Here is a 17,042-nt window from a genome sequence, read left to right as displayed (position 1 = left end):
TTTCATCATGTCATGGAAAGGGCATGTCCTTGCCGGTGTGGGTGTGCACCTGACAGCTGCCCTCTTCTCCAGGACAGGAAACGTGAAGACCATGGCCGACCGGATTCTGACCATGAGGTCTGAACTCAGGGCGCAACTCGAGGCTCTGAAGACTCCAGGCACCTGGAACCACATCACGGAGCAGATCGGAATGTTCAGCTTCACTGGGCTGACCCGTAAGTAGTGGCCTCTGCATGCACAAGGCTACGCGTGACCCTGGCCGCAGTGGTCAGCCGTGACTAAGGCCCCTGAACTCTTGGGGCCTCAGAACAGTGCCAGGGGCTGTCTTCTATGTTCAGAGCTGAAGAGGGGTGTGTGTGTGTGTGTGTGTGTGTGTGTGTGTGTGTTGGGGGGGGAGGGCTGGACTGTGGCTCAGAGCCAGCCAGGAGGTACCAGGGTTTGTAGGGTGGAACCTTGAGTCTTGATGGATCTCTTAACTAGGTCTCTTGGGTATCTTCGGCTGGGCCTTAATCCTGAATATAAATATTATAGATGGTTGTCCAGAGACCTGATTTCTTTCTAGGTTTTTGGGCCACACTTCGGTACCCAGGGGACCTTGTGGTGCCAGGGGTTGAGCCCAGGGCCCCCTGTGGAGCCTGCGTGCCAGCCTTTGGGCTCTCTCCGCAGCCCTGGGACCTGATTTCTCAACCTCTCTTCCCAGGCCTTCAGGCAGTGCCTGCGGAACAAGGCGACAGATGGATCTGTTTCGTAGGAGCGAGTAGGAACTGAAATCCAGCTGAGAAGTCGCATGGGCCGCCGTGTCTGAGCATAGACGCTGGCAGGGCATAGGTCACTGGCTGCTCCTCCTGGTAGAGACAGGCTTCGCTCAATTCACTTACTCCTGAGAACCTGCTGGCCAAGCTCCCGGGCACAGGGTGCAGATGGGGTCACATCTGCCTGTCAGCCTGTGGCTCTGGGGACGGCTCTGAGCCTACCTGGGATACACGGGCAGAATAGCAGAGGCTCTGGGATGGCTCTCCCGTCTCCTGTCTGAAATGGGCTCAGAAAAAATCAAAGGAAATAGATGTAAGCAAAAGAGCTTATGGAGATGGCATATCGGATTCCCTCAAGGTACTTAGGGGGCAAGATGTAAAGGCCTTTGCTTTAAGGAAATAAAGGCCCTTTGGCAACATAGGGCCTCTACTTCCTTAGCCCTGGTAGCCCTTGGTGACCTTCTTCATGACTCTGGAATGAGGACTTTGTTTACTTGAATAATAAAACCATCATTATGTAATTGACACACACAAAAACGTGAAGTGCGAAGAAGTGGAGCTTGGAAGGACCGGTCTAGAAACTCACCAGATGGGAGGGTCTCCGTGAAATACCCTTACCCGTGGTGTCCCACCCTCTGGAGTAGGAACCAGCTTTACCGTGAACTGAGAACTGGCCTATGCTCAGAAAACAAAGTTGTATTCTTAGCACTTGGCACCATTGGTTGTTTAAAAAGCAGGATTCTTTCTTCCTTAACGTTTCCTTGGCATTGGGAAACATTTCATCAGGAAAACATTTGAACATGCTCAGGAAAGTCCAGTTCCCCACCCATTTGGTGCCTCGAGGTCTCGTGTTACGGCCTTCAGTGTAGTTTACCCACCAGAACAGGCTTCTAACCTGACACTCCATAGGTGTGTATAAGACATTCATTCAGCCCTTGGAATTATGATTTTTGTGGGGGAAGGGATCGGGCAGTGCTCAGAGCTTACTTCTGGCTCAGGGATTACTCTGAGCATTGGGGTGTGTTTGGCGGGGGAGGGGGCGTCTGTGGGGCCAGGGCTCTATGCAAGGCAGGTGCCTTAAGCCCCTTACTGTCCCTCCAGCCCTGAAATCATCATCGTAGGATGATGTTTATTCACCCTTTTGTGTGGAGAAAGAGCCCATAACTTAGTAGCTGCTCAGCTGCCACTCTCCTCTTTCTAACAGAAGTGGAGAAGTTCTACTTTTGCTCAAAATAAATCTGTAAAGCTGGGAGGGGCCTGCATTGACAAAGCCTGGCTGGCCTAGTGGAGGCATTGAAACCTGAGAGCCTCTGGCTCTGCTGGGGTGTGAGGTTAAGCTGTATCTTCGTTTGGTGGTTGGTTTCTGTTTGGGGGCCATACCCAGCAGTGCTCAGGGCTTACTGGGGACTCAGCCCTCAGAGATCACTCCTGGTGGGCTCGGGGGATCATGTGGGATGCCATGCCGGGGATTGAACCAGACCAGGCACGTGGGAGGCCAGCACCCTTCCTTCTGCACCATCTCTCCAGCTCCCTAGACTATCTTCTTGGATGACTCAGAGTAAAGTCAGGCAAGGGCACCTCAGAAGTTCCCTATGTTGGTTGGTTGGGCCTCACAGGGAATGTGATTCAGGGTCCAGATCTTCCCCTTCATATAGACGCAGCATCCTGGCCCAGAGTCCTGCCTCAGAAGATCACAGGTTGCCTTAAAATTCATGATCTAGGGGTTGAAGTGATAGTACAGCGGGGAGGGCATTTTCCTTGCACATGGCCAATCAGGGTTGGTTCAATCCTCGGCATCCCATAATGTTCCCTTAGCACCACCAGAAGTGATTCCAGAGCCAGGAGTAACCCCTGAGCATTGCCGGGTGTGGCCCAAAAAGCCAAACAACAAAAATTTTTTTTTTTCCCATGATCCAGGAGCCAAGGGATAAAACGGGTCAGGCACTTGCCTTGTATGCAGTTGACCTGGTTCAATCCCGCACCCCACTGCTCCGCCAAGCATGTCTGGCTGCAGCCCTGGAGACCCCCAGTACTACCAGGATGATGTGGATAATCCCCGGTACCCCAGGGCCTGAGCAGCACTGTATTCCTTTTTTTTAAATAGTGAAACATCATGAGGTACAGTTGTAGACTTAGAATTTTTTTTTTCCATTTTTGGGTCACACCTGGCGATGCTCTGGGGTCACTCCTGGCTCTGCACTCAGGAGTTACACATGGCGGTGCTCAGGGGACCATATGGGATGCTGGGAATCGAACCCGGGTCGACCGTGTGCAAGGCAAACGCCCTACCCGCTGTGCTATCTCTCCAGCCCCAGACTTAGAAATTTTTGTGCTTGGGTTTCAGTGATACAATGATCGAGTACCCATTCTCCCACCAGTGCCCATTCTCCAACACCACTGATCCCAGTATTCCTCCCACCCCTCCACCCCCCACCCACCCCGCCACTGTGGCAGGGCATTTCATTTTGTTCTCTCTCTCTTTTTGGGTGCTGTGGTTTGCAAGAGAGGCATTGAATGGCAGTCATGTTCAGTCTGTAGTCTACTTTCAGTATGCATCTCCCATTCTGGGAGGATCCTCCCAACATCCTTTACTTGGTGCTCCCTTTTCTATCTGAGCTGCCTTTTCCCCTAGCATGTGCTACTGGCTTCCAAGCCATGGAGTGAACCTCCTGGTACTTATCTTGGCTCTTCTTGGGTGTTAGTCTCCTATTTTGTTACTTTATGTTCCCCAGATGACAGCACTGTATTCTTTTTTTTTGGGGGGGGGGGTCATACCTGGTGATGCACAGGGGTTACTCCTGGCTCTGAACTCAGGAATTACCTCTGGCAGTGCTCAGGGGACCATATGGGATGCCGGGAATCGAACCCAGGTTGGCCGTGTGCAAGGCAAATGCCCTACCCGCTGTGTTATCGCTCCAGCCCCAGCACTGTATTCTTGACCTTGCATTGGACCCACAACACAGTTGGCCCATAATTACCAGGAGGAGCCCCCCAGGCCCCTTGAGGACCATTTGAGAGAATATCCCCTCCCTCCAGAAAAATAAACACCCCCAGATCCAGGGCCCCAGGAGTAGCAGAAGAGGCCAGAGAGCAGAGCCAAGCCACTGAGGCAGAGGGGCCTTGAAGCATGCCAGGAGTGACACCCCCGTCACCCCCCTCACCCTCCTCCAGCACCAAGCTCCGTGTATCCCCGAGCCCTGCCAGATGTCATCCACCTTCTGTACCTTAGCTGGAAGTCAAAGATGTCTGATGGCCCAAAAAGCACATGAAAAGTTCCTGAACGTCATTTAGTCATCAGGGAAATGCAAATCAGAACCCCAGCGATATGCCACTTTCTGTCCTCTAGATTGAATGACTGGATTAACAAGGATGGGGGTGGTGGTCGTGGTAATGGACAGGTAGCACCGCGGATAATGCACTTGGCCTTTCACACAACCAGCATCACGTATGTTCAACTCCCAGCATCACATATGTTCTTCCACATCTTGCCAGGAGTGATTCCCTGAGCACTGAGCTAGGAGTAAACCCTGATCACAGCTAGATGTGGGCCCAACTCCCCCCCAAGAAAAGAGACAGGGGGAGGCTAGAGGGATGGCATGGTGGGCTAAGTGCATGCTTTGCATGCAGGACACCTGGGTTTAATCCAGGCCAGGTGGCATCCCTGCAAATCCCAGACCTACTATTGACTGACTCCCCGTGTCACTGGGGATGCTCCTTTAATCAGCTTCTGCCCTATCTGTAAAAAAGGGAGTAGATGGAGGCTTGGGACATGACTCAATGATCCAGGCACATCTAGGCCACTGGCTTTGATCCCCGGGACCCACAGGGTCTCCCCACATTCTTCTGGGTCTGAATATACCTCTGAAAGTCGCCCCCTTAAAAAAAATTCTCCTGGGTCCGGAGCTAGAGTACAGGAGTACAGTGGGTTGGACATTTGCCTTATACGCGGCTGACTCGGGTTTGATCATCCCGTTTTCCCCCCCCCCCCCCCCATATGGTTCCCCAAGCCCACCAGGCATGACTCCTGAGTGTAGAACCAGGAGTGAGCCCTGAGTACGCCGGCATTCTTCTGCCAGACCCTGGAGTGTTGCTGGCTCCTTCCAAGTTCAGGTCGTCGGAGGAGCCACCTGCGATTGTGGGTGTTGGCTGTGTCTTTAAACATGGCCCCGGGACAAAAAGCTTCTCTCATCCGTTTGCGAAAAATCCAAAAAGCCCTTGGCACTGTGCTTTAAGAGGCGGTTTCTGTGCTCAGCCAGGGAAGTGGGGTCTGAGGGCGAGCTGAGAAGGGCTGGGCCGAGCAGACAGGAGCCATCTCGGAGGCTGCGGCCGGGGGCTCGACCACAAGCAGAACCAGAGAGGATGAGGGAAGGAAGTGACCAAAAACCCATTTTCTGCGCCGAGGGGCATTTCTTAAAGTGCAAGCGTTGGTTTATTTTTTTTTTTAATTTTATTTGTTTATTTTATTGATTCACTGTGAGGGACAGTAACAAAACTTTCATGTTTGAGCTTCCAATCATACAGTCATCAAACATCTATCCCTTCACCAGTGCACGTTTTCCACCACCAAAATCCCCAGTATCCACCCCCTCCCCTCCATTCCATACCTCCCCCTGCCTGTGTGGCAGACAATCTGCACAATACTCTCTTTCTCTACTTTAGTTGCCTTTGATATTTCAAGACCAGCCCCACCACCACTCATACCTGCTGTAAAGGCAATGCTAGACAATGTGTTTTGTATTGCTTGTTATGGATACAATCTAATGTCGCTCTAGGAATTCTAAAATTTTAATAATTTTAAAATTATTTAAAATCTGAAGCGATCTTTGCAGCAAGTTGCTCAGGTCCGAGATGTGTTTGTGTGTCTCTGGATCATGGCCGTGTGGGAGCTTAAGTAGATGGTGGCTGATGTGTCCCTCTGAGCTTTGCTTTAGTGGAGGGCCATGTCCTGTGAGATGTCACAGGTAAGACACATGCCCCAGATTCAGAAGGACTTCTGGGGAAACTTTTTTTTTTTAGTGAAACACCATGAGGTACAGTTGTAGACTTATAAACTTTAGTGCTTGGGTTTCAGTTATACAATGATTGAGTACCCATCCCTCCACCAGTGCCCGTTCCCCACCACCAATGATCCCAGCATTCCTCCCAACCCCTCACCCCATCCCCCCATCTCACCCCACCTCTGTGGCGGGGTATTCCCTTTTGCTCACTCTTTCTTTTAGGGTGTTATAGTTTGCAATAGAGGTGTTAAGTGTCCCTGGGAAAACTTCTTGAGCCCCGGAATCCTCCCAAGCATTTTCCCTGGGGCCTACTGTCCCCTCTGCTAGGGGACCAAGCAGCTCCATGTGTTCCGTCGCTCGGGGTGGCGGGGTCCAGCAGCCTTGGAAGCTCTGGTCAGAGAACCCCTACTGCACCAATGACCATGCTGCCTCTCTCCGTTCCCCACAGCCAAGCAGGTGGAATACCTGATCAACGAGAAGCACATCTACCTGCTGCCCAGCGGTCGCATCAACATGTGCGGCGTGACCACCAAAAACCTCAGTTACGTGGCCACCTCCATCCACGAAGCCGTCACCAAGATCCAGTGAGCAGCACCCCCGCCTCCCCCCGCCACCCCTGCAGACCACCAAAGCGGCCCTTGCTGCCCCCACCCCGCATGCTCCACACCCACTCGAGTCTAGCTGTCCATCGCGGGAGGCCGGCCGAGGCTGTGTGGGGAGGTGGCCTCGGGCTCCACGTGCAGAGAACACCTCCGGGAGGAGAAGCGGGGGGCTTGGGGTTGGAGCCCTCCTGGAGCTGGGTGCAAATCAAGATTTTTTATTTAAGAAGAATAAAGAAAGACCCTTGGATCATGCACTGTCGATATCCTGTCCCTACCCCCAACCCGCCAGAGGTTCCTGGAGTGTTGCCGGCTCCTCCTACGTCCAGGTTGTCCCAAGGAGCCACCCACAATTGTGGGTGTTGGCTGTGTCATTTAACGTGTCCTCTCTTCCCAGAACACATGTGTCCCTGCTCTCTCTGCATGGTTGTGGCCCCCTCGTCCTCTGCTTGGGTTCTGTTGGGCAATCAGAACGTGAAGTTGATTCTCTGCCACGCGTGTGTGTGCGTACACATGCACGCACACACGCCACACACACAACACACACCACACACATGTCATACACACACCATACACACATATCACACCACACACACACCACACACAACATAGCATAGCACACAACACACCACATACACATACAACACACACACAGCACACACATACCACACACCACACACACAATACACACTACACACACGCACGCACACACACACACACATACCTCAAACGTGTCTCACAGAGCAGTGTTTGTTTGGCCCTAGCAGCATGTGCCCCATGCTGTTGTCTCTAGTCTATTCTGTTCTGTTTCACAAAAAAAAAAATAAAAGTGGTGATTGAGAGATGTAGGGAGCCCATTCTGTGACCCGCGCATGTTGTTGCTCATCGCTCAAGACACATCCCAGCGGGCTTGCTGGCCGTCAGCTGCGTGGCCGTAAGTCCCGGGTGCCGTCCACAGTGGCCGGCTGTCTTGTCACGGCAGAGCTGGGACTCCACGGCGCCATGAAAGACCAGGGCACCTGCCTAGTGGGTTTGTTGCATTTGACAGGGTTGAGTCTTCATACGGGAGGAGGTGGCAGGACTGGCTCATCCCTGTGCCAGGCACCAAGCCCCACATTCAGTCCCTGGCACTGGCCCCTCTGCGTGGCCCTAGTGACCTCAGCACTGTAGCACCAGGCCACACTGCCTGCAGGGACCTTGTGTCACCAGGCGAGTCCTCTTCCCCAACACTGCTGGGTGTGACTCCCGTTTACACAAGATCACTAAAGAGGTTTTTTTTTTTTTTTTTTTTTTTTAATTAATTTTGGGTTTGGGGCCATACCCAGTGATGATCTGGTTACTTTTGGCTCTGCACTCAGGGATCACATTTGGCAGTGCTCGGGGGACAAAATGGGATGCCAGGGATTGAACCTGGGTCGGATGCATGCAAGGTGAACATCTTAACTTGCTGTACTGTCTCTCTAGGCTGACTAAAGTGCTTTCACGGATTGATGGCTATTTTCATTTTAACAGCATCTGCCCGTTTTTTTCTAGGACTCCTTTAGATTGTAGAAGCTTGTAGTCTCAAGGGCTCTGCCCAGTGTCACTCTCCCTCGCTTACACTGACCTGGTCGTGTCCACCCTGGATCAGGGAGGGCAGGACTTTTCTGCAGGGTGAGGCGGCTGGTCCCTCGAATGAGCACCTTCACGGAGCAGCTCCGGGGGGAAGCGGCTCAGCGGTGGCACACAGGTCTGCATGCTCAAGGCCCCGAGTTTGAGTCCCCGGCACCATCGCAGACCTCAGCATGGTGCAGACTCTGGGTTCCCCCTGCCCCCTGCCTGGTCGGCCCCCTCCTCCCTACAAACTTAGGTCCTGCAGTGGTGCTTCTGGGTGTTTTGGCTTGTTTGGCGGCCACACCCAGCGATGCTCAGGGATTTCTCCTGGCTCTACACTCGGGAATCACACCTGGAGGTGCTCAGGGAACCATGGGGGACACTGGGGATCGAACCCGGGTCAGCCCCCTACCTGCTGTCCTATCGCTCCGGCCCCTAAAGTGGCGCTTCTGACCCAGGCACCTTCCAAAAACTTGAAAGTGAGTTGGGTTTTGCTCTCCCGCTGGATGCTTCCCCTGTCCCCAGTATCCTGTGTTTCTACACAGGATGTGGTTTCCTCCTTTTTGCCCCTCGCGCTGGAACCCCAGGCCTTTTTTTGACGGAGAGCATTATGAGGCCTGACCAAACCCCAGGCTTTGCACTGGGCTCCGCTTTCTGTTTCTCACCCCTCTGGCCTCCTGACGTAGAGCGTGTGGAGCTGTCCTGGAACTGTCCTGGGACCTTCCAGCTGGCCACAGCAGGTACAGCTCACGCAGGTGGCCTTGGGGTCCCCTCACTCCTCACAGACCTCATGGGGAAGCTGCTTGGGCATTAGGCTCCCGGGAGCAAGGAAAACGGCCACATTCAGGAAAAGCATTTTCATTTTATTGAAAAATTATTTACAATGTACTGTGCCTTCATAAATGCTTTATTTATTTTTTAAATCTCTCTCTTCAAACCTGAAGAAAACCTGGGGAGAGTCAAGGGATGAGAGCGGGGCATGGTGACAGGCTTCTTGGGGATTTTGCAAAGGAAGGAAGGGAACGTCACAGCAGCAGCGGCCTGAGCCCGGCAGTGGGTGGGTGGGAGGGTGGGGCGCCAAGGAAGGAGAGGAGCAGCAGGGCCGACCTCCTGGGTGCCCTGTGGGAGACTCAGCGCTGACTGGTTTGGGTGCCGGGCACCCAGCACCTCGGGCCGCCTCTTCCGATTCCTACCGGGTGCGAGTAGGGGTGTGTGTGTGTGTGTGTGTGTGTGTGTGTGTCTCTAGAGGCGAACTTGGAGAGATCCCACACGCTGAGTGGCCCAGGGGTGTGTGTGTGTGTGTGCGCGCGCGTGTGTGTGTGTGTGTGTGTGTGTGTGTGTGTGTCTAGAGGCGAACTTGGAGAGATCCCGCACGCTGCGCCTCTGGCAGGGCCAGGCCCAGAGAGGACGCGGGAACACGCTGCCTCCAGGACTGTCCCCTGCAGGCTGTGACCTTGCCTGGCCCTCGGGTTCATGGCACCTGTTCTGCTTTGGCGGGTAAGGGGATGGGTGCGAGGCCGACCGAGGTTGGACAGGACCCGTGTGCAGAGGTTCTCGGCCTTTCCTGCTCATCCGAATCACCTGGAACGTGTCTGCAGTTCCTGCAGTTGCCCCTCTGTGTGTGTGTGTGGGGGGGGGCAGATTCCAGCCTGGACAGTGAGAGGACACTCCCCGCCAGTGGGCGCCCAGGTCTCAGGGTCAGTAAGTCGTTCCTGATGACTCCGGGGTGCCACCAACCTTGAGAATCGCTGTGCCAGGCCTGCCAAGAGTGAGGCTGTCCACTCCTTGCCTCCAGAGGGAGGCTGGACACTGGAGAAGACCATCTGTACCTACCCAACTCAAGCTGCCCTTGGCCACTTTCTTCTCTCTCTCTTTCTCTCTCTCTCTCTGCATTGCAGAAATTTGGGACTGAAAATTCCACTAAACTAGTGGCTTTGTTCTTTTCTTCTTATTTTTTTAACACATGTGGGTCGGAGACCTTTCAGAATCCTACAATAACGCTCTCAGAAAAAGAGAACTAAGAACTCAAACACTCAATTCTGACAGTGCTAGGGGTTTCACAGACCCTCAAGTCCAACAGTGGACTCCCCTGGGGTGATGGCCCCCAAGGTAAGAACCCCTGAGTTTAAAGCTCCAGTGGGGAAGCATCTGAGATGCAAACAACCCAGAGGAAAGCTCCACCTACCCCTCCTGACAACTGATCACTGGCAGGATGCATGTGGGAAACGGGAAGGAAGAACGGGTTTGGGAAGGGTGGGGCAATTAGGCAGGTAGCACTGGATTACTGAACCCCAGTTAAGGTAGCGCAAGGGGCTGGAGAGAGAACAGGAAGGGAAGTGAGTGTCCGAAGGACAACCTTCATGGCACATTTTCCCCAAATTGGCTGTCGGGAATTCAGAATCTTGATTCCTGGAGTTAGTAGGTATAGTCCTTGTGCCACCTTGTGGTCAGGCTAGGAATTGCACACCCCCACAGGTGGGAAAAATCAGCGCTTTAATTATTTCCTGAACTAAAGTACACTTGGCTGACCTGCTGGGGTTGGAGTTTGGGGGGCATAGCGGGGGACGGTGGGGTGGGAAACGGGTGAAAAGGAAGAGGGATTCTTCCGTGTGATGCACACGAGAGCTTGCATCCTTGCATCCTTGGCTGGCCCGGGCACTCTTTGGTTTGTCATGGCTTAAACTTGCTTTACAGCTTAGGTATTTTCCACGTGAGCTTGTTTTTTTTTTTTTCTTTCTTTCTTTGATTTTGCTTTGCTTGGAACTTAAAACCTGAAATTCCATCTCTGGCTCCCATCTGGATCTCTCCTCTCCCTGCTCTCCGTCTCCTAGAGTGACCACTGAGCCAGCTGAGCAGGAGTGAAACCAGAAGTGTCCCTGGGGGGAGCTCACCTTCCCTCCCCCCCAGCCGAGACACCCCTCCCTGGAGGCTGGGGCCAGGGCTCACAGGACACTCACCGGCGCTCTTCAGTCTTTGTCAGGGCACAGAGCCCCGTGGCAGGGCCCACGGTGCTCACGCTCTGGGTACTGCTCCTGAGCTCACTTCATCCCTGCACCCCTCCCAGCCTCCCATGTGGCCCCCTGCCAGGGCTCTGAGCTAAGCAAAGCATGAGATATGGCATCAAGGGGAACCCCCAGGAACAAAAAAGGGCCTCAGGAGTCCCTGAGGGGTGGTGTCAGCTCAGCTGGGGAGTCTTTTTTTTTTCCTCCAGTTGCAGGCAGTGGTGTGGCCGCCGACATGACCACTTTCTAGCATGTTCCAGCAGAGGCAGCCCTGTCCGTTATGGCCACCACCAGGCTCTGAGTCCAACTGGAGCAAAACCTGCCAAACTGACAGCGAGGGGTGATGAGGTGGTAGAGAAAGCTGAGCGCCCTGTCACCGCACAGGCCCTCGGGGAAGCGAAGGATGGGAGCGTGGGTCCTCCCCCAGAGCTCTGGGCCTCACGGTCCACGCAGCCGGCTGCCCATCATGTGATCAGCGGCGTTAAGTTGGAGTTGTCCTCGGAGGCGCGCTCTCCGTCCGGCGACCGCTTCCTTTTCCGACCGCCTGTAAGACAGACACACGGTGTGAGGGTCCGTCTGCAGGACTGGGAACACGTGCAGAGTTTCTTGGTGCGCCCAGGGCGCTTCAAAGTTGAGCGGAGAGGCAGAGTCCTTGTGAGCCGGAGAGATGGGGGCAGGAGTGAAGGCGCTTACTTGCCTTATACACAGCTGACCCTGGTTCCATCCCTGGCACCGCATCTGGTCCCCCAGTCCCTGCCAGGAGTGAACCCTGAGCACTGCCACGTGTGACCCCCACAAGCCAAAAAACAAAGCCCAGATGCCCTTGCTGGTTGTTTGCAGAGGGGACCCCTCCCCACCCTGCCCCCTCCTGCTGCTGGTCCCTTAGGAATCATCTTTCACCTGTTCATTTTTTTTTCCCTTTTTTGGGTCATACCCAGCAATGCTGAGGGGTTACTCCTGGCTGTGCACTCAGGAATTACTCCTGGCGGTACTCGGGGGACCATATGGGATGCCAGGGATTAGAACTCAGGTCGGCCACATGCAAGGCAAACACCCTACCCGCCATACTACCACTCCAGGCCCACCTTTCACCTCAGATTTCAAAAAAAAAACCTGTCACTGTCACTATCCTCCCGTTGTTCATCGATTTGCTCAAGCGGGCCCAGTCACACTGTGAGACATGTTACTGTGTTTGGCATATTGAATACGTCCTGGGTAGCTTGCCAGGCTTTGCCGTGCGGGCGAGATATTCTTGGTAGCTTGCTGGTCTCTCCAAAAAAACCTAGAAACCTGTAAATAGTGACCTGCCTTTGAAATGGAAATGTTCTGGCAGAAGATCCAGAATCATGGCCTGGATCCCTCTGGCAGAGGGCTGACCTCTTGGCCATTCAACAGTCCAACCAATAAGGACTCGTGGCCCAGCTGGAAGTGCTGCTGGCTACAGGGGCGAGGTGGGGGTGGGGGGCGTCCGTCAGGGCACCCCGTGCTTCCGAGGAAGGAAGGAGCCTGCTCTGCTTTCTCCTTCCAGCCTCCTGGACACAGATTCTTCCCTTATGGGACAGGGGGACCAAGGTGATGGTGGGTATAAGGATCCCAAGGGTCCCTCCTTGCAATGCTTCAGCTCTTCCCTGGTGGCCAGAGGTGACCATGGTCCAATAAGCATTTATAATGGGGGTGGGGCAGGATTTGCCAACTCGTTTCCTAGACAACTACCAATGATTGGGCCGGATCTCCAAACTCTGGGATGCAGTGCCGAGCCCTATGATGGGGTTCTATGCCGACTTCATTGCGGTTCCCTGGAGGAGGCCCCATCTCACCCACAGTGAGACCCTGACTCACTTTTCATGTTGGGTAGCTTTAAGTGTTTGGATTTTGGGCCACACCTGGAGGAACTCAGGGCTTGCTCCTGGCCCTGTGCTCAGGAATGACTTTGGAGACCCTCTGGGATGTGGTGTGGGGGTGGGGATGTGACCCAGGTTGGTCACGTGCCAGGCAAGCGCCCTTCCCGCTGTGCTGTGCCTAGGTGGGTGGCCTATGGGGGGGGGGGGACAGTCACTCACTCAGGGTTCTCAGAAGTTTCTTGCCTACAGTCTCCTCGTGATCACTGCTGCTGGGGCTGCTTCCGGCGTCCAGGTTGATGTTACAACAGTCACTGTCCGACGCTGTGAGCAAGGAGAGAGCAAAGACCCAAGGCTGTGGGACAGATTGTACCTGCGTGAGCGGCTTCAAGGCTGGAGCTCAGGGTGGGCTGTCATGGGGCTGGGCTGTCACAGGGAAGCTGCTGGTGTCGGTCCACTAGCAAGAAGAGAGAGGGGGAACCAACCCTCCTAGCACCCCCAGCACAGACGGTTCTGAACTCGGCGCGAGATTGGGGGGTGAGGGTGGGGGGGTTGGTCTTCCTCCACTGTGGTGGGAGTCCACTCCTTCCCAACAAGTCCCACCTGGAGTGCAGGTGCTGGAATGACCCAGGGGGTGGCAGTCACATTGGGTGCTATCATGGGTGCACTTTCTGTTTGCTGTAAAGGGGTGGGGGAGAGCTGGGGGTTTCTTTGCTGTGTAGGGTGCAGGAGACCAAAGGAGTCTGGCCACCTCCCCTCTGCGAGTGCAGACCCAGAAAAATGACAGGGCTCAGAGCAATAGAGAACCTTCTCCCCTGGGAAGGGGCCCAGCCCGAAACCCCGGGTGGGTATGGACCTGGGCAAGTCTGTGCCCTTTGTGGTCTTTAGGCCCCCTTGGCCCCCCAGGTCAGATCAGGTGGAGGGACCAGGTGACCTCCAGAGACCACCCAGCTTCTCCAGGCTCACTCCTCTGCTGCAGTTCCCTGCCCCAGGCCTCAGTCATGGAGGACACTGCTTCTCACGTCAGCCCTCAGAATATGGGGGTTCCAGTGTCATCCCGGAGTTCTGGGGTGAGTGCACAGACGTGGTTGCACTGACTCACACAATCCCCACATGCGGATCAGGTCATTGCTCTGGACCTGGTGTGTGTGTGTGGGGGGGGGGGGGGGGTGGCTCAGATGAGAGGGGCTCAGATGGCCGCCGGTGGGCTGGCGTGGTTGTAGCTTAGCAGGGGAAGCTGGGGGGAACGTGTCCTAGTGAGATAAGCACAGAGGACCCTGGGGCTATCTGGGGGCTCCCCAGGAGCCCCATCAGGATGGAAGCATGGAGGCAGAGGCAGCTCGGGCCTTGGGTAGGTCCCACAGAGGACTCTGGTCTCGAGTCCCCAGGAGAGGGTGAGCCCAGCCAAAGCTGTAAGCCAGGTCTGTGAGAACCGCCCAGCATGATACGCTGCCCGTGGGGTCTGTGAGATCTGCCCAGCATGACACGTGGCCAGTGGGAGTCAATCCCTTCCTGCGCACAGCTATGCTCTGAGGCTGGCACCGGGGCTGGCATAGAGCATCAGACGGCTTTCTTCACAGCGATCAAGACATGACACGGAGTCTGGCGCTAAAGGGACTTGCCCCAAAAGTCCTGGATGAGGCCAAGACCCTGCACTTTGCTCTCGTGTGTCACCAGGGGAGGGGTGCAGGGGGAGTTTGCCAGTGGACGGGGCGGGGGTTCTGCGCCCCCCCCCCACTGCCTGGGCCACCCAGGCTGACACAACTCTCAGGGTTGCTCCTCTGGACCCTCTTCTCCCCCCACCCCACCCCTCGCCCCCTGACCTGCCCTCAGGGGACCCGCTGAGGGGGACAGCGAGAGTGGCCGCAGGTCAGTCTCCTCGAAGTCCTCCACGTCCTCCTGGGGGAAGGCCAGCTCCTCCATGCGCAGGTACACGGCCTCGCCGGGGCTTCTCAGCCCCTCGGAGCGGCTGCCTGGAGGGGACAGCCAACCCATCAGCTGGGTGTGCCCAGAGAGGGTGGCGCAGGCCAGAGTGGGGTGCGGGGTGGGAGGTGGGGGGTGCCAAGGGGACTCACACGGCAGGCTGCCCCTGCTGGTGAGGAGGGCGAGGAGAGGGTCGTCCTTGGGGGTCTGCGGTGTGCCCCGGGTGGTGGGCGCCTTGGTGGAGTCTCCATCCGTGCAGGCCTCCATGTCGGGGGACTGGGGCGAGCTGTCCATGTGGCAGGCGGTCAGCGCGTTCTGGTACTGCTGCCGAGTGATCTGCAAGGAAGGGGTGCAGGGGGCGGGCTGGGGTTGGCTCTCCCAACTCAAGGGCAGCCCCCCAAAAGACTGCTTTGGCGTCTTCACAGCCCATGACCCATGAATCAGGGTCTCTCCTGGCTGTACCAGTGGGAGGGACAACCAGGAGACCCGGATGGGTTTGCTGCCAGACTGTCCTGGGTCACCTGCACAGACTCTGGTGGAGCACTAGAGAAGCCCGGGGAGCACGTGTGGTCTTCAGCACGTTGGGCAAGGGCCGTCCTCCTCCCCAAGTGGCAGTGGGGGCTTGGGAAGGGGCTCCTGGCTGCCACACCCTTGCAGGAAGCAAGCCTGAGGCCGCCCAGGCACTTCTACTCTAGCTGTGGTTCAGCCTGGCTGTGTTTGCCCCATGGGGAAAAGTCTCTAGCTAACAACCCCTCCCCCCTGCACCCCCACTCCAGTGGCCTCCTCAGATCTTGGCGGGGGGGGGGGGTGTCACTCCTCACCCACCAATGAGGGCATCTGCAGAGTGGGGCTCAGCCCGAGCAAGAGGGAACTGGCATCCCCCAGGCAGCAGGCCGGAAGGGATGCCCTGACAGTGTACGGAAGGATGCTGGGCATCCTGGTTTCCCACTGGAGACGGGTTGGTGAGGGCACAGGCAGACAGGCGACCCCGTGGGACTCTGTGGCCCCGTGAAAGGCGTGAAAAGCGTGGAGGGAAGGAGGAAGGGGCTGACACAGCTTCTGCCCAGGTCAATATCCCCGGAGTTGCTTCTGTCCCTTTATCCCTGCTACGGAAATAGCAAAGGCCCTGCAGGGAGGGAGTGGGGGCAAAGACAACGCACAGCCCTGTGGCCCTGTTCCCTCCAGGACACTGAGGTCAGAGCCATCTGGCTGCAGACGAGGCTCCTGAATTGCTACTTCCGGGATGTGGCTCAGCTGCAGAGCACGTGCCTCGTACGCCTAAGGCCCTGGGTTGGACCTCTGGTACCAAAGCCAACAAAGCAGGCTGGCACATGACTCCAGAGGACGTCTGCGACGGGTTTGGCATCTTGCTAGGGCTCTCCAACAGTGGCCGCTTCTCAGCGGGCCTCTTTGCACCTGCTCCCCAATTCCTCCTCTCCTCACTGCCTGCTCTGGGTCCCTCCCTCAGTCTCCCGGGGTCTGTGGGTGACAGTCAGATCCAAGGCCTCGAATTGGTTCTAGTCTTCTCCTTACGTGCACCCACAGCGCTGATTCTCCATTATCTCACGCTCACCCCACTTCCACCTTCCCTCTATTACTTTTTTTCAGTGTGTGTGTGGGGTGATGAAGGAAGCTACACCCATCAGTGCTCAGGGCTTACTCCTGGCTCTGCACTCAGTGATCATTCCTGGCGGGGCTTGGGGGACCATATGTGGTGCCGGGTGTCAAACCTGGGTTGGCCATGTGCAAGGCAACCAGTCGGGTGGAGCCAGGTTCAACAGCTCAGCCAGGCCAAGGGGTCGAGACTTACTCAGGAGGATTTCCACTTCCCATAAAGCAGAACTGTGCTTTAGTGCTGAAACTTCAATGCATAAAAGCGTCTGCCATTGGAAGACTCCTAGTATGGTTTCTTCTACACACTTAATTTGTTGTTGTTTTATTTTTTTTGGGGGGGGGCATACCTGGAGATGCTCAGGGGTCATGCTTGGTGGGGCTCAGGGGATCATATGAGGTGCCAGGGGTCAGACCCTGGTTGGGTACATGGAAGGCAAACACCTTCCCTGCTGTACTCTCTTTCCTGCCCCATGCTTAGTTTGTTGGTCTACAGCAAATTTATCTCGAGGCATGTACATGCGTGCACGCACACACAAATGCACGCGCGCGCGCGCGCGCGCACACACACACACACACACACACACACACACGTGTGGTGCCGGTGGCAGAGGACCCAAAGGAAAGGGCTCTGTGCTGGTGATGAGCATCAGATGAAGACTCCCAAGGCCTCTGTCTCAGCCGTGTGCCACCGGGGAGTGGTGAATGACACCAGGGCAGATGCATG

General features: G+C 55.7%; 2 protein-coding genes across 3 annotated transcripts in view; one reads left to right on the top strand and one right to left on the bottom strand.

Moving 5' to 3' along the window:
• Positions 1–6,603, top strand: part of GOT1 (glutamic-oxaloacetic transaminase 1) — a 33,346-nt gene extending 26,743 nt beyond the window's left edge. The window contains exons 8-9 of the mRNA XM_056120937.1: positions 73–215; positions 6,198–6,603. Coding sequence (XP_055976912.1) covers positions 73–215; positions 6,198–6,337 — 283 coding nt within the window. The 3' untranslated portion in view covers positions 6,338–6,603. The remainder of the gene's footprint in view (positions 1–72; positions 216–6,197) is intronic.
• A 4,557-nt stretch (positions 6,604–11,160) lies between these two features.
• CNNM1 (cyclin and CBS domain divalent metal cation transport mediator 1) overlaps positions 11,161–17,042 on the bottom strand; it is a 62,821-nt gene continuing 56,939 nt past the window's right edge. For both annotated transcript variants that reach the window (XM_056120582.1, XM_056120581.1), the window contains 4 exons: positions 14,857–15,040; positions 14,605–14,754; positions 13,004–13,105; positions 11,161–11,487 (listed from right to left, as the gene is read on the bottom strand). In XM_056120582.1, coding sequence (XP_055976557.1) covers positions 11,408–11,487; positions 13,004–13,105; positions 14,605–14,754; positions 14,857–15,040 — 516 coding nt within the window. In that variant the 3' untranslated portion in view covers positions 11,161–11,407. The remainder of the gene's footprint in view (positions 11,488–13,003; positions 13,106–14,604; positions 14,755–14,856; positions 15,041–17,042) is intronic.

This window comes from Sorex fumeus, unplaced genomic scaffold (genome assembly GCF_029834395.1).
Source record: "Sorex fumeus unplaced genomic scaffold, SorFum_2.1 ptg000043l, whole genome shotgun sequence".
Lineage (NCBI taxonomy): Eukaryota > Metazoa > Chordata > Mammalia > Eulipotyphla > Soricidae > Sorex > Sorex fumeus.
Note: the sequence above shows the minus strand (reverse complement) of the source record. Positions and strands in the feature narration are given on the sequence as shown.